This window comes from Hippocampus bargibanti, linkage group LG08, assembly GCF_051943395.1.
Source record: "Hippocampus bargibanti isolate YZ-2025 linkage group LG08, ASM5194339v1, whole genome shotgun sequence".
Classification (NCBI taxonomy): domain Eukaryota; kingdom Metazoa; phylum Chordata; class Actinopteri; order Syngnathiformes; family Syngnathidae; genus Hippocampus; species Hippocampus bargibanti.
In genome coordinates this window covers 1339882-1357191 of record NC_142741.1, presented here as the reverse complement: position 1 = coordinate 1357191, position 17310 = coordinate 1339882, and the positions used below count along the sequence as shown (strand labels likewise).

Below are 17310 nucleotides of genomic sequence, written 5' to 3'. Positions count from 1 at the left end.
TATTTATTGTTTGCCATTTATTATTCATCATTCACAATTCACGATTCACAATTTATAATTTATAATTTATAATGTATTATGTATTATTTATTATTTGTCATTTATCATTTATCATTGATTATTTAATATTTATCGTTTGTCATTTATCATTGATTATTTATTATTATTTGTATTTATTTTTTACTGTCTGCCTCAATTAGTACCCAAACGGGTGTGGGATGCACCAAAATTGAAAACAGATCATATTACAGACTGTATTCCACACGAGCAATTATATTTTAAAAATGGTGTAAATGGAGTGCAATGAATATAGCGTTTTATTTAGCATCACAGTGCCAAAACCTCCTCAGTACTCATATTTATCTTCAGTGTCTTCCTCACTTACGCAAACTCTCTCCTCATAAGCGGTGAGATCATCGAGGACGTGATCAGCGTGGACGTGGCTGATCCTCATCTCAGCGAAGGCGCTTAGTTTCTCAGACAGTCGATCGAGCACAAGTCTCACCTGCGATATCAAAAAAACACGTTAAAAATGAGGACGTAACGAGAAACGTAAGCGTCGCCAGTCGATTGGATTCGGCGAACCTCTTTGTAGTCATCCTCAAAGTGACGCAGCTGGAGACATTGCTCCAGTTTGGCACGATGCTTCCCCCAGAATTCATCAAACGCTCTTTCGGTCTCATCCAATTGGGACAGCAGTCTAGTCGAAGGCAAAAAAAAGGAGATGATGGTGGAAAAAAAAACTCAGCTGGAACGCTGACTTCAGTGTTCCAAGAGCCAAATGCCAGTTGACATGTCATGGGGCCAAAATAAAAACTCAGTAAATGCATTGACGTGATGGAAGGACTGCTACTATGTGTCCTTTTTTCGGTCAGGGGCGTTCCTTCAGTGACGTAACGTTACACATCCAGTTATGAATTTGATTCAAATAGTTCTGAAGAGGAAAGCGTACATGTTTGCAATCGATTAAAGAATTTATTCTGTGTCATTTTGAAGTATCTGGGGAGGGGGTAAATGTAGCACCCAAAAAGAGACAGAAAATGGCCACCGAGCTGTTGTGAGTAATGAATCAGCCCGTTTCCACAGGCTGATAAATTCCTTCCGCGGCTTTTGGGTGTAACACGAAGTTTTCATACCAAACAAGTACAGCAAAATACATTGACGTGATGGAAGGACTGCTACAATGTGTTTTTTTTTCGGTCAGGGGCGTTCCTTCAGTGACGTCACGTACAGACTCGTCACCAACTCAAAATCAAGACTTCCGGAACATTCAGCGCCAGTCTTAAAAGGTAAAATATATCTATATGCGGTGGAATCTTTATCAAATACACTCAGTAGAAGTCATTTGAAGCCATTTTACAAATTATGGACACAACTTCGGTTGTCCTTCAAGCTTCAGCAATGACAAGATTGCTGTCCTTCCAAAACGGTGACAAAACTAAAACACTCATCATCCACTAATCGGCAACACCTCTGGTTGTGGTATGATCCATTAAAGGAAATTTATCAAAGAAATTCTACCATTTAAAAAAGTCATTTTAAAGCCACCTCTGCACTGTTGCTAGGTTCTCCAGTTCATCCTGGTTCATGTTGTGGTCGGGATTGTGCTTCAGGGGTTCATTGATACTTTCCAACAGCCTCCTGCCTTGGCTCATCGCCGCTTGCAGATCATCCTTGACAAATAAAAATAAAGATAATAAACAATTCTGTTGTTCATAAACAAGTGGAGCTAAATTTAGCAGTAAAGACTTACCTTCATCTGGTCTTTCTTGCAGCTGTGTGCGGTGAGGAGGAGGTTGGTTGCCTGAGTTTCATTGGGGAGTTCTGTTTCAGCCAATTCAGTGCCAAACGATTGCAAAGCCTGGGCCATTTTCTTCACCATCAATGCAAAGCCCTCAATTGCCTGCCATCACAAAAAAAAAAAAAAACAACAAGATGTTTGAGCTCCCCGCCAACACACGGGGGGAATTTCAACGGTAATGAGAAAAAGATCACGGCTCTTGTTGCTCCTCAACTCAGAGGACAAGGTGAGTACACAGAGGGGAATTTATGTCAGACGGTGCCATCTCAGTCTATTTGGAACGGGCCAAGATGTAATTCGCATGACTGTGGAATAGAATTATTTCAAAAAAAAAATGCATGGATCTTATTTTCCCGTGTGTAAGGCACACCCAAAAGATGTAATTTTCTTCAAAAGATGAGCCTGCGCCTTATACGCTGGTGTGCCTTATATGTCAAGTCAAATTGAGCAAAGAGTAGTGCACGGCACATGCTGGCATAGAGAAAACAGCCGGTGTCTCGTTTTGGTTATCTCTTAAAATTACTTTGTTAGGCTGAGATTTTTTTTCTCGATTTTGGCATCATTTTTGAAATGGAAAATTTGGCGTTTTTATTTTTTTGCTTTTTTTTAAAAATGTCGTTTCTAATAAATAAATACATTTCAGTATTTGGCACAATGATTAGAAATGGAAAATTTGGCGGTTTTATTTTTTTGCTTTTTTAAAAAATGTCGTTTCTAATAAATAAATACAGTTCAGTATTTGGCACAATGATTAGAAATGGAAAATTTGGTGCTTTAATTTTTTTGCTTTTTTTAAATGTAGTTTTTACAAACTAACTAAACAAACAAAAACAAACAAAAACAAACAAATCACAAATAAATAAAACAAATAAATACATAAATAAATATAATAAATATATAATAAGTACATGAATTTCCCCATTTGGCACAATGATTAGAAATTGAAAATGTGGCGTTTTTTGCTTTTTTTCTAATTTAGTATATTAAACAAAAAATCAATACATTAATAAATTAATGAATTAACAGCTAATCCTAATTTGCAGTTTTTTTGCTTTTTGTAATTTAGTTTTAAATAAAAAAAAAATAAACAAACAAATATATAAATGAATTAATAAATACATAAATAAATAAATACCCATATTCGGCGCAATGATTAGAAATGGAAAATGTGGTGTTTTTTGCTTTTTTTCTATAATTTAGTTTCTCCAAAAATTACATAAATACATAAATACATTTCCATATTTGGCACAATGTTTAGAAATGGAAAATTTTCTGTTTTTTTTAAGTGTCTCAAAAAAATAAAGATATTAATAAATTAAGAATTAATCATAGTTTGGCGATTTTTGTAATTCAGTTTCTCAAAGAAATATTTGACGTCAAAAAAAGGAAAATGATGGCGACATCCACGTTTTAAAATATATAATTCCTTGAAAGTGCGCTTTATAATACGGTGTGCCTTATATGATAATAATAATAATAATAATAATAATAATAATAATAATAATAATAATAATAATGATACATTTCATTTATAAGCGCCTTTCAAAACTCTCAAGGTCACTTCACAGTCACAGGATAAGTTTTTCATGTGGCTGAGCAGCGGCAGCCACATGCGCCAGCGTTCCCTCAACCCAAAAGTAACTGAAATAGATAGAAAATTAGCTATGTGGCTAATAGATAGTGCGTAAAATACGATACATACGGTGCGGTGAGCGATCCACTTGTGATGACAGTACGCCTGCGTTCCTCCAAGGTCCTGGCTCAGCTGTGTGTGGTCAATGTAGGTGTGAAGCTCATTCACCGAGCTCAGCATGATCACCTGGAACACAACCACACACAAAACCATCAGTACATGTTTTTTTACGATAGGGCAAAATTAATGAAGGGGGATAACGTACAGGCACTTTCATTTTGAAGTCATCCTTGTTGAACTTAAAGAGGATGTCAGAAAGCGTGCGTTGGAGGAGAGTGGTGGGCCTCAAGACCAGAACCAGCTGGAGGTTTCCAGGGAATGCTCCCTAAGGGATGATAGAGGACAATAATAATAATAATAATAATACATTTCATTGATAAGCCCCTTTCAAAACTCTCAAGGTCATTTTACAATCACAGGATAGGTTTTCCTATGGGTGAGCAGCGGCAGCCACATGCGCCAGCATTTACTCAACCCAAAAGTAACTGAAATAGATCGAAAGTTAGCTAGCTGGCTAACAATATTAATAAACGAGCTGCATCCAAAAAATGGAATGCTTCATTTCCAATTCTGATTGGAGGGCCACAACATTGAAAGCAACGTTGTTATTTCTCAACAGTAACATACATCACATGAGACGAGGCGTTATCGTAGAAAACAGGAAGCGGGTCATCTCCAGCCGTGTAGAACAGATAAAAGCTGATTTCATTCAAAACAAGCAAACGTCCTCCATCAGTGTCTCGTTAGAGCGCTTTTAGGTGGCAAATAATCACATCCTGTTTCAACTTTTATTTTATAGCCCACACCCACCTCAGTATAAAATTGCTTTAATCGATTTGAAGATAAAAACATTCATAGCGAAATATTTTGGGAGTGGCTAAGAGGAGATTTAGCTGGAAAAGGGGCGGGGCGGGGCGGGGGGAGGCGTCACCGAGCCTCCATTAAAGCTTTTACTATAAGGATGATGTCACTTTTTGATAGAGTCGCTCTTCAAAGACATCATTGAAATTCATCATCCAGGGTTGTTAAATCAGAGGAACTGAAAACAGAAGGAAACAAGATAACTCATTCACTTACATTCACAATTTGCTTGGATTTTGTTTATGTTTGGGTGCCGCTAAAGTGCTGGCCATGGCCTCTGGCTCCGGTTAGTACGATACCTGGTTATTACGATGATGCCCTTTTCATCTCCCGCCAGCCAATTTGGTCTGCTTATATCGATACAAACGCAGCTTAAACTGAATCGATATTTGCTTAAGGATTTCTATACAGTACCACCGTTAGCGATATCTGTATTGGAAACACCGTTGGTCACGTGACTAGCTTTCGTGTAGTAGAGCTCACATCTTTCATTACTGCTGCAATTATTATTATTATTATTATTATTATTATTATTATTATTATTATTATTATTATTATTATTATTATTATGACTATTATTATTACTATTATTATTATTACTATTATTATGATTACTATTATTATTATTACTATTATTACTATTATTAGTATTATTACTACTATAACTACTATTACAACTATTACTTTTATTACTATTATTATTATTATACATTTCTTTTCTAAGCGCCTTTCAAAACCCTCAAGGTCACTTTACAGTCAAAGGATCGTTTTTTCTGCGGGTGAGCAGCGGCAGCCACATGCGCCAGCATTCACTCAACCCGGAAGTAACTCAAATAGATAGAAAGCTAGCTTGCTATTATTACTATTACTACTATTACTACCATTACGACTATTACTACTATTACTATTAGTAGTAGTAGTAGTAGTAGTAGTAGTAGTAGTATTGACAAAACAGAAGCCACCAAGCCGATTGAACTCACCGCAATCCGAAGCAAGGTCCCTTTGACGGCGGCCCATCGGTCCTGCCGACGATCGATGACGAGTATGAAGCCCACGTCCGCGGACGGCAAACTGGCACGCGCAAAGTGAGCAGAAATCCATTCAGTCAAAAACATACATTCCAAAAATACTTTCCATGAAAAATCCACAAAAAAAAGCCACAAGTGCACAGTTATCCTTTATGAGACCGGAGATGAAACCACGTTGTGTTATTGTGACGCTCGTCTTATCTTCTCAGCCAGGGTTGCATCCCCCACCCTCCACCATGGGTGGCCTCTCTGCCCGGCACCTTATAAAGTCACACGCATCCTACTCCCGTGCCATGAAGAGGGGGGAAAAAACAGCAAGATAAATCCTCAAATAAATCTGCTCATTGCCGTCAACAGTCGTATTAATGTCCAGCTACACTGATGCGGTCGCGCCGGATTGGTCGCACAGGTACAAGTCTGGAAGCCAGCGTGTAAACACAGGTTCATGTGTTCATCCTAAGCCCCGCCTCCCACATCCAACAGCTATCCCGTAAAGTGATGGGGGGGGCTGTTGGAATGGGAGGCAATCCCAAAGGGACTCGCTCTCATAGCCACAGGGCTGAGTTTTAACAGACATGAGGACGAAAAGGGGGGATGGGCGGCTCAACAAGAGGCCCACCCCCCCTTGTAAACAAGGCTTTATATCCAACCAGTCATTAAATTCTCTTTCAGTTGTAAACGCACACTGGCGTCTACAAATATATTCTTTCCACACAGAAAAACAAACAAAACAAACCATAGCAAAATGCTAGTTATGTAAAAAAATGCAACATATATCCACATATTATTTTTTTTTTAATCAAGCACATTGAATTGGTGAATCATGGTGTTAAGTTGAATACATTAAAGGACAACCGACATCTTTTTTTTTTGTTTCCTAACTGACATCAGAAAAACGTTTTATAGAATCTAAAATACCTAAAACACGCAGGCTGAAAAATGACTTCAAGTGTCCCAAAAATGACCCCGGAAATGGCGAGTTTCAGAAGGTCCCGCCCCCTTGTTCGTGACGTCACGCAAGGACGTCTTGCCTTGCTCTAGAATCAAAACAATGGCTTCAGAGAGTTCAGATTGGGAGAAAATGCTTTCTTGTTACTCATCCAGTTATGAATATGATTCCAATAGTTCTGAAGAGGAAAGCATAAATGTTTGCAATCGATTCAAGAAGTTCTCCCATGTCAATTCGACCGGTCTGGACTCCAATGTAGCGCCCCGAAAATGCGCAAGATTGCGCTCAAACGCCGTTGGAAATGGTCTGGATTGTCTGCTGGGAATTTGTGTCAACTAGTATCAAATAGTAGACTTGGTGCAACACACGATTTACTATCGCGTTAATTATGTGTTTTTCTTCTAATTTCGCCATCAACACTTTTTTTTTTGTCCTCTATAAATGTTGCTGCTACATGTGTATTAAAAAATGTATCTGAGGGCTTTCCTAATTACTGTAACATGTGCGCTCATTTCCAGGCCTCAAAAGCGTTTGGCATTGTGGTAAACATTAAACTTGCAGACTTTTCCTAATGGAATGGAATTACTGAGTTGTGGTGTTGGAACAGAAAATGGCTCATGCAGGGTTTGTTTTACGTGCCAGTTTTTCAGGAACTTTAGCTACAAGTGTGCAATAAACAATGGAAAATTTGAATATGCGCCATGGAACAAGTTGAAGTGTGTTTACTAAGTTTAAAATGTCTTATTTCATCTGTGCTGTATGTCATGCATATTAGCATATTTGACAATAAAGCTGACTTTGACTTTGACTTATCCTGTAGCATATTTGCAATTTTGACATGTGATCACGCTACAATTTTCAATCTACAGTAATACCTCATCTTACGAACTTAATTGGTTCCCAGAAAGTGTGAGTAAGGTGAAAAGTTCGTCTTCCAAACATTTATTTCCCATAAGAAACCATTAAAAATGAGAATAATCCGTTTCCAGGTCCCCATAAAACGCAATTTTCAACTAAATAAGCCTTAGAACTACACAAAATACACCTTATTTTATGTATAATGTCCTTGAGAGTTTTGAAAGGTGCTTAGAAATTGTTGTTTTATTTACTTTTGTGATGGTCGTTGATGTAGTTGTCTCTTGATGATATCCGAGTGAAGTTGCCGTGCTTTCTCTGCGATAATACCCTCACTCACAATGTCCCCTGCTTTTCGTTAATCTAAATCAACAGTTTTTCAACCTCTTCTATCGCCTGACATCGTTGCTTAGACAACACAGAAACAACACCCTTAGCCACACGTAGCAATGGTCGAATTAGCATGATGCTACTGGGACGCTAAGTCACACAAACGCACACCTCGTTGGTGTTTTTTGAGGATCTCCTCCTTCTGCTCGACCGTAATTGTCTTTTGTGTCCTCTTCGGTTTCACACTAGCCTGCGGTGGGGTCTTTTTCGGTACCATAATAGCAAAAGTACTCCACTCGATAACAAACCACGTCTGCACTCAAAGTATATTCTCGCGAATTTAATGTTTGTAAGGCATAGTTTGTAAAGTAAACCGTTTGTAAGCTGAGGTATCACTGTATTTTTTTTAATCGATTCTCATACTTTTTCCACAGTATATTTTTTATATTAAAAAAAAACACGAAATGAAATGATATATTATACATGCACGAATCAAGTCACTTTAATGAAAGTAATGAAAGTGGGATAGTGAACTCACCTGGGAACACTTGTTAGGTAGGTGAGCACATTGTGAAATTCCCTATCCGTGATTTCGCCGAAGGATGGGAATTCCGGGAACACAATGATGGGGCTGCCGTTGTCCCCTCTGCCGCCTGAGCAAAAGCAAAAACATGCCATTTTTATTTGCCATGTTGCCTTGTCAGCGCTTGTGGCCGGAATATCAATCCGTCGCCTTGCCCGTTTCTTCCCATCGCCACGGTAACAGCAAGCGTCAGGTCATGGTCCTAATAAGGTTATTAAAATGGTTCCCGACACCGCCGCCGCCTCAAGGTTACCAAAAAAATGCATTGAAAAGGCTCGCAAGTACCGTATTTTCCGGTGTATAAGGCGCACCCAAAAGCCTTGATTGTCTTCAAAAGATGACCCTGCGCCTTATATGTGAAGTTATATTGAGCCATAAAAGGTTGGTTCCCAGACAGAGTGTGTAAGGCGAAAAGTGTGTATCCCAAAAATTAATTTCCCATTGGAAACCATTAAAATGAGAATAATCCGTTCCCAAGTCCCCATAAAACATAATTTTCTAAGCCTTAAAACTGTACAAAATATACCTTATTTTATGTGAAATAAATGTGCTATGGTATTATAATGAAAGAAATAAACTGTACTATATAATAAAGTTATTTTATTTACCTTTGTGATGGTTGTTGATGGATCATCACCATCATTACCATCATCACCATTATCACTATTATCACTATTATCAATAGTATTACTATTATCACCATTATCATCATTATCACTATTATCACTATATTATCATTATTATTATTATTATTATTATTATTATTATTATTATAAAAAGTGAAAGAGCACTCAATGAGTAACGAATGAGTCACCTGAAAGAAAAGCAAACTGCCTCCTAAGTTCAGTAGTGATGTCAGCAGCACGGAGGGGACTGCTGTCCAATTGCATGATCTCATCTGGAGGAAAAAAAGAAAATAAAAAAAAAAGAAATACAATGAAACAATGAAGAATATAATCATTTTTCTTTCCTTGACGTTTGTCTACCGTTATAAAAACAACCTACTGCCTTCTACTAGGAGAAAGTAACAGTTATTGATAAAGAACATTTGAGGAACGGCTCCCATATCAGTGTTTGTCTATATTGTAACCTCAGGCGAGGGTGTTGCGAACAAAGCATCAGCGGATATGGAATGGAGACCAGACAAATGGCCACGGCTCTGATGTTTGAAACTTGTTGTAAAGCAGTCACGGATGACAATGGCCACTTGTTGCCCGAGGTAACATGTGGGGGATGCTCATGGGTTCAGCGCATATAGCTCACATGCAGTCAGACAACCGCACCTCAGCTCCCGGCGATTCCCACACGTTAAATCCAAACCCACATGGCTTTTGTTTTGTCGAAAAAAATATACATATATCACTGTCTTAAAGGACAACCGACATCACTTTTTTTGTTACCTAACTGACATCAGATAAACGTTTTATAGCATCTAAAATACCCAAAACACACAGTATGATATTTTTATTCAAATGCAAAAGTGTCCAAAATCTGCAAAAAGAATGAACCCGGAAGTGGCCAGTTTCAGAAGGTCCCGCCCCCTTCTTCGTGGTGTCACCCCAAGACATCTTGCCTAGCCCGAGAATCAAAACAATGGCTTCAGATTCGGAGAAGATGCTTTCTTGTTACACATCCAGTTATGAATATGATTCAAATAGTTCTGAAGACGAAAGCATACATGTTTGCAATCGATTAAAGAATTTATTCCGTGCCATTTTTAGGTATCTGGGGGCGGGAAATGTAGCACCAAAAAGAGGCAGAAAATGGCGACAAAGCTCCGTGTAAGGAATTAATCAACCTGTTTCCGCAGGCTGATTAATTCCTTACATGGAGCTTTTTCGCCCTCTTCTGCCTCTTTTTGGTGCTACATGAAGTTTTAACACCAAAAAAAGTAGACTGCTACAATGTGTCCTTTTCTCGGTCAGGGGCGTTCCTTCAGTGACGTAACGTGAGGACTCGTTACCAACTCAAAAACAAGACTTCCGGAATATTCAGCGCAAATCTTAAAACGTAAAATATTGCTATATGCGGTGGAATCTTTGTAAAATACGCTCAAAACAAGTCATTTGAAGCCATTTTACAAATTATGGACACAACTTGTCCAGGGACGTCGGTTGTCACACAGCCGATTGGCTCCTTTTGAAATGAGGTCATTCCCGATAATGCATAAATAACATCTGTGGGGGAAGAGCAGCCCTTCTTCCCCGACTGTCTCTCTGTGCCGTTTCAAGAATAAATAATCTTTTGTTCATACTGCTGATTGACTATTTAGACCAATTCAAGCGAAGAACATGAACCAGGAGAAGAACAACAACTTTGATCCAACACACGCATACACACCAGCTGCTGTTTGAAGGGACTAAGGTTCTTTAACTGGCTTAGCGGCGGGGGGAGATTAGCATCTCGATCATGTTTATCAGAGGGGGGGGGGCGACAAGTCAAACGTGAGTGGATCACAGTCGCACACCTGGACGACCTGCCACTAGTGACACACTTAAATGACAACCGACGTCTCCGGACAAGTTGTGTCCATAATTTGTAAAATGGCTTCAAATGACTTCTACTGAGCGTATTTTAATAAGATTCCACCGCATATAGCTATATTTTACGTTTTAAGACTCGCGCTGAATATTCAGGAGGTCTTGTTTTTGAGTTGGTGACGAGTCCGTACGTGACGTCACTAAAGGACCGCCCCTGACTGTAAGAAAGACGCATTGTATTGTATGCATTGTACGTCAATGTATTTTGCTGTACTTGTTTGGTCTGGGGACCTCGTGTTGCACCCAAAAGCTGCCAGAAGAGGGTGTCCAAGCTCCATATAAGGAATTTATCAGCCTGTGGAAACAGAGGTGGCCACAGGAGGTCGCCATTTTGTGCCTTTTTTTCGGTGAGACATTTCCCCTCAATGTTGCCTCATAATGGCACGGAATAAATTCTTTAATCGATTGCAAACATGTATGCTTTCCTCTTCAGAACTATTTGAATCATATTCATAACTGGATGTGTAACAAGAATGCATATTCTCCGAAGCGGTGAGTGTGACGTAGGGACAACACGACAAGGTGAAGAAAACATCAGGCACCTACCACATAACCAGTGACAGTAGTGGGAAAATCTGGAGTATTTTTCAACCTCCTCCAGGGAGATGTATACATGATCCCAGCTCTCCCGCCGTGCAGGCTGCAAACACACCTGCATGGAGCAATCGCGACGCTCCAATTTTAGATGATTTGGCTGTCTTCTCGCCTCTTTGTGTAATCTTTGTCCTGACTCAAACTCCATCTTACAGTCTTCCTTTTGCCGTTTCTCCTTATAAGTACAATTTGTCATGACAAGTCCATCCCATTTCTCTTTCTCCTCAAGCGCAACCAAGTCCATCCTCTCCTCTCCCACAATACTCGTCAGCAGTCCAAAAACTAGATTCCAAGTCAACTCTTGGGGTGCTGCTCTCGTTCCAGTCATACCAACAGGTAGCCTCTCTTTCGTACGCCCTCCCTAGCCATTGTCGGAGTATTCAAAGCACCAAACAATAACTGTACGGACCTCCCCGTTTTAACCTCAGGTTACCTTCCTCATAGCAAAACAAAAGCTACCTTGTACCGCTGAAACCCTCCCTTCCGCCCAAATAACTGCTATCTGGGTACCTCTTCCATCCATAAGGACAATTAGCTAACCACGCCCAGCTCAGTAAGCTCACAGACAATTTACTCACTAGCCACAATATGAGTGAACGGATCTCAAAAAGATTTAAAATAGCATAATGGAGAAGTTACATTGGAATTGTGATGAAGTAACAGAGTCAGGTGGTCAGTGTACACAGTTTCGCATCAAGGGGGATGTGAAACGACAAAGCCTCCATTTTGACAAGCCCGTTTAAACACAGTTTGAATTCCCCTTTTAACCAGTGACAGACTGGGACCATTCAAACCCTTTTTTACATCACTCAAAAGATTCCTTTATGACCAACTCTAAGAGAGTCCTAATTCGGAAGGCGTCCTCAAAGAGCAGCACTGTTACTCGACGGGTAATTTACAATTAAAGCTCAGTGACTCGTGTGGGAAAGATACAACGCGATCTAAAATGAGTTTGAACAAGACTCATTTAGTACATTGAAATGATGTGTATTTGCGCATGAATGTGTGTCAGTCGATTGGCGGGTTTTGTTTGCCCAGCGAACCCCCTGAATGTGTCAGCACCAAAGTAAAAGCACCAAAGCTAACAACGAGACGGTCACCAAAGTGCTTAAACCACAGGTTTGTGATGGTCAAAGATTCATTACAAGGTGATAAAGAGATTAAGTTAAGATTGGACACCGAGACACACTTTTCGGCTCCTAAATTGCATTGTGGGTTAAAAAAAAAGGCTACAGTACGACAGTTGTATACATTATACTGTATGTGAAAACCAGTCTTGTGATTTAGCCTTGAGAAATGTTTTCATATTTGCATTTCAGCCTCGAAAATTGTTGTGTTTGTCTTTTTCGATTGGATTGGATTATCCTTTATCAGTCTCGCGGTGGAGAATTTTACATTTCACAGCAGCAAAGTGATGAAAGGAAGAGTTAAGGAAAAGAAGAAGTAGAAAAACAAAATTCAGGAGCTGCTGTAAAGGCAGCCACTCTCGCGGCGCCACCTTGAAGTCAAATAATGTGACACAACACAAAAGACACAGACAGTATTCAATCTTAAACTCTTTCTGCACCCTCTTTGTTGTATGAAGCAGTTCCAGATGAAAGAGGAGAGGATCAAAGCGTCCTTTTCCCCAGCGGATCAGGGACGTCGCGGTGAAATGTGCACGTCTGCTACAATCTAATTTTTGAAAGCAAACACGAAGCTGTAGCATCCATTGACAAAAAGAAATTGCCTCACATCTCCTGTCCCATGTAAATCCGCTTCAATTCCAAGCCGCGACACTTCCACATATGCATACGTCGCCCCAGAGCTGTCCAGCGTTTTAGTAGTTAGATTCAACAGGTGCGGTCGTATTTTATATTTCCAGTCTCTGGAAGTCTGTATTTACACAAACAATGGCACTGCCATGTTTAGGGTGTAGTTTTGTGCTAGCTTACGGTTGTCAGGTAAGCCGTTTTGGTCACAACAATGAGAGCGTTAAAACTACCAGATCACTCCCAATGGTCGCATACTCGAGATTTAGGTTGTTTATGTACATTGAGGCTTGTGTTAACTTGATACAATTTGAACTTTAAGTACTGTATACTGTAATTATAAACTCTGCTAATTAGCATTGTATAGATGAGTCATCCGTTTATGCATTCATTTTCAGATCCATTCCTCCACACCAAGGCCGAATCGGGCTGACTTTGGGAAGTCGTAGGGGTACACCCTGAACTGGTTGTTAGCCAATCACAGGGTACACATAGACAAACCAAAACGCAGACTCACACCAAGGCACATTTGTGAGTGTTTCCCCCTCACCCCAAGCATCAAATATTTCCTATCGATAGTACAAAAAAAAAACAAACACAAAATGTCATCCCACCTCACAACACTTGTTTGAAAATTAAGAGAGTGTTATTGTCCCGAGGAGAGACCAATGCTAAACATTTAAGGATGACCTTGATCGGGAAAATAGCAGCATTGGAAACTACAGCTGATCAAAGTAGAGCAAAAGTACGAGTTGAAAACGTCAGCGTTTCTTTCACTCACGTCGTCGCTTAAGGGTAACCATCGGAATCGCGTTCTCCCATTTCCAAGTATTCCTCTTGGCTTTCCTCACCATTCTTTCCTCCCTTTGCCTTGCATGGACCACGGGAGGTCTCAAAGTGGAAACACTGAGCTCGGTGGAACACCAGAGCTTCCACCCCCCCCACCTCGCCTCGCCTTCGAAGCAGCTGCCGTGCTCGCGGCGAACAGCAAATGAGGGCAATAAGCGCCGTGCAGCCGTTCAGATTTGTATGCTGGTAGCGTTTGTTGATACAAGAACGTGTACCCAACCACACACACACACACACACACACACACACACACACACACACACACACACACACACACACACACACACACACACACACACACACACACACACACACACACACACACACACACACACACACACACAGCTCCATACAAAGACACAGTGTGTGATAAAAAGGAAGCCAACATAAGGAATACAAGCATGAAGTTGACAGGACACCCGCAGTGTGGGTCAGTTTACAAAGACGAAGCTGGTCTGCAAATGTGCAGTTCTAATAATAATAATAATAATAATAATTACAATCCGCAAAGCAGCATGTGACATTCAAACACGGCTAGAAAAGCATCGAGCTCCTCACACTTCTATAAATTCACTCAAAGACACAGAGTCATTCATTCTTCAGCACTTTCTGTACCCTCTTTGTGACATGAAGCAGTTATAGATGAAAGAGGAGAGGATCAAAGTGTCCTTTTCAGCAGTGGATCAGGGACGCATAGTCATACTTACAAACTAAGTACCGTATTTTCCGGACTATAAGGCGCACCCTTCAATGAATGACATGGTTAAAAAAGTTTTCCATGAAAAAGGCGTACCACATTAGAAGGCGCTAAAGCCACTACGGTGGCTTTACGTTATGCACCCATAAAACCACATGTTGTGAAAGTAAAGGCTCAGGGGCCAAATGTGGCCCGCCATATCATTTTATTCGGCCCGCGAAAGCAAATCAAATTCTATGATGCTTGCTAAAGTTTTAACCAACATTTCAAATTGACATTGCCAATAGACAGTTAATATATACCCAGGCAACCAGCTAGCTAGCTGGATAGATAGCTAACAGATAGCCAGCCAGCTAGCTATCTATAATAATAATAATACTTTTTTTCTTGATGAAGTTGTCGGCCACCCGGGCCGAGACGTCTTGAAAGTTGTACGCCCCGGTCTTCCGGGCAGACGTTATTTCAAACACTGCAAACGGCGATCAAAATATCCCTTCTTGTTTGGCACTTTTCGGCACGTTCCTAATCACAAAGTCAAGTGACAACTGGCACTCAAGTACATCATGAAACATGTTATTTTCCTAACGAAAATAACCAGTAAGAATTTAGTTTGCTGACGAAGTTTCTTGGATAAGAAGCAAAACGTCCGACACCTTCAAAGAAGTACAGATGACAGCTGAAGAAACCTTTTCATCGATGGACCGCTCCTATACGACTGAGAGCTTACACAGACGTTTTCCTAAAGAAAGAAACTAACCCAGACCACAACCAAACACTAAGAATCACCAATCCACAAAAAAAAAACAAGGTCTCTCTTACCATCCCACTCTCTCCAAGAATTCTTACGGCTGGCCGGACTGAAAGAGAAAGAAGAACCCAAACCCGAGATGTCCAAATTCTGGATCAGAAGACTGATCCGGTTCACGATGCGGTAGGACGCCTCGCCGCCCTCCCGCAAGAACTCATGCAGAGACATTTAAATGATTGTTTCCAAGTCACATGCAAATTTCCAGAAGCCGGTTTGGAAAAGGTTCAATTCCGGGATGATATCGGATCAGATTGACGGGTATGCATCGTCTCGCAAATCTGGCGGATTCTACAGCGGATCCACATCAGGACGGTGACTTTACGAAATGCTGACAGGTGGAAACAGTTGAGTGACCGCATTGAACGCCTGCATACGGTCACGCTACAGGCAAGAATAGACGTTGCAGCGCTACACTCCGCCTCGCAAGTTTACCTACTGACAGTCGCCTAGATTTCCCCTGCTGGGAGAAGCCGGCAGCCGGTGGAGCACAAATCCCCTTCTGTTGCTGGAGCTAATTATATTCTTCCACCCTTCGACTAATCTGTACCTCCAATTTACGTATTTCCACTACTCAACAACCAAGACCTTAAAAAAGAAAAAAAAAAGACAGTGAAAGTTTAACAACATGCACATTTGCTATGTTTATGCCGTTGTGTGAACCAATATTTGCCCAGGAAGTGGAAACATGCAAAATTGGACATTGTTTGTTGTGTGCGAATGTGCTAGTGGTGTACGCGGCTAGCGCTAATACAACACACCGCCAAGGTTCTGACATATTAAACATAATTAAAAGTAAAATCTTAAAATGTTTACAATTCAGAATTTAGGCCGTAATTTTCTGTCTCAAATGCTTAGAAGTTAGCATGAAAAGTGAACGCTGCCTTTTTGCCGATATTACTTCCAAATTGCAGCTGTGCTAATTGAAATTGTGTGTTTTTTTGGGGGGCTGAAAAAAAGGCATTCTATTGAATAATGTACACCAGTGGCGAGCCGTGCATGTCAACCCTAGGCCTTCAGTAGTGCTATGTCTCAATTCAATCCATAGCTGCGAGTGTGGTGTCATATTACTAAACGTTCACTAGAGGGTGCCGTTAGCCAGGAAAGAACTTGTGACTTGAAGAAATAGTGTCATTGAGCTAGCTACCTAGCTATCTATTTAATTGCTATCCATTTGCTATCTATTAGCTCGCTAGCTAGCAAGCTGGCTATATATTTGCTATCAATTTGCTATCTATTTGATTTCTATTAGCTGGCTGGCTAGCCTAGCTAGCTATGTAGCTGGCTATCTATTAGTTATATGGCTATCTAGCTAGTTAGCTAACTGTCTAGCTGGCTAGCTATTAGCTATATGTTAGCTACCTTTCTATCTATTTGAGTTACTTCCGGGATGAGTCAACGCTAGTACGTGTGGCTGCCGCTGCTTACCCATAGAAAAACTTATCCCGTGACTGTAAAGTGAGCTGGAGAGTTTTGAAAGTTGTTTATCAATGAAATGTATTAGTATTGTTAAACTGTTTGAATTTTTACTATGAAACCATGAGTAAAACATGACAAGGTGACACAAAACAATGACCCGACACTGTAAGGTCGTGCCGGGAGTCCTTTTAACTGCCACTGATGAAAACCACCAACACCTGTACAGCTGCAGGCGGGGCTCAACAGCGCCACCCATTGGTCGCAAACTGAATATGTAACCCTATTGCCCTATTTTGCACCCAGTGCCAGTTTAGCTGTGCGCGTGAGTAACGTTTGTTTTTCGTAGTTTCGTTTTTATTATTCGAGCAGATAACCTTCCACGATTGTTTGATTTTGTTGACGTATTAAAAATTATATCAGGAGCATTAAATTCTAGCAGATAAGAGCAATTTTATCACTTGGAAGCATATATTGGCTATAAATAATGATACAAAAATAATTAATTACACATAGTAAACTACAATATCTCACAAATGTCATGATAAAAACAGAAAA

The 17310-nt window shown here is 40.2% G+C and overlaps 1 protein-coding gene across 4 annotated transcripts in view; it reads right to left on the bottom strand.

Annotated features, from left to right (window-relative positions):
- LOC148894241 (guanine nucleotide exchange factor DBS-like) overlaps positions 1 to 17310 on the bottom strand; it is a 31788-nt gene that overhangs the window by 13674 nt on the left and 804 nt on the right. For 2 of the 4 annotated variants that reach the window (XM_089002690.1, XM_089002692.1), the window contains exons 1-10: positions 11187 to 11493; positions 8915 to 8998; positions 8056 to 8170; positions 5336 to 5426; positions 3700 to 3819; positions 3504 to 3620; positions 1754 to 1903; positions 1549 to 1673; positions 586 to 700; positions 386 to 505 (exon numbers count right to left, since the gene is read on the bottom strand). In XM_089002690.1, coding sequence (XP_088858816.1) covers positions 386 to 505; positions 586 to 700; positions 1549 to 1673; positions 1754 to 1903; positions 3504 to 3620; positions 3700 to 3819; positions 5336 to 5426; positions 8056 to 8170; positions 8915 to 8998; positions 11187 to 11478 — 1329 coding nt within the window. In that variant the 5' untranslated portion in view covers positions 11479 to 11493. Of the gene's footprint in view, positions 1 to 385; positions 506 to 585; positions 701 to 1548; positions 1674 to 1753; positions 1904 to 3503; positions 3621 to 3699; positions 3820 to 5335; positions 5427 to 8055; positions 8171 to 8914; positions 8999 to 11186; positions 11494 to 17310 lie in introns of those variants that run through there. The other 2 variants (XM_089002693.1, XM_089002691.1) reach the window with 1 other exon arrangement.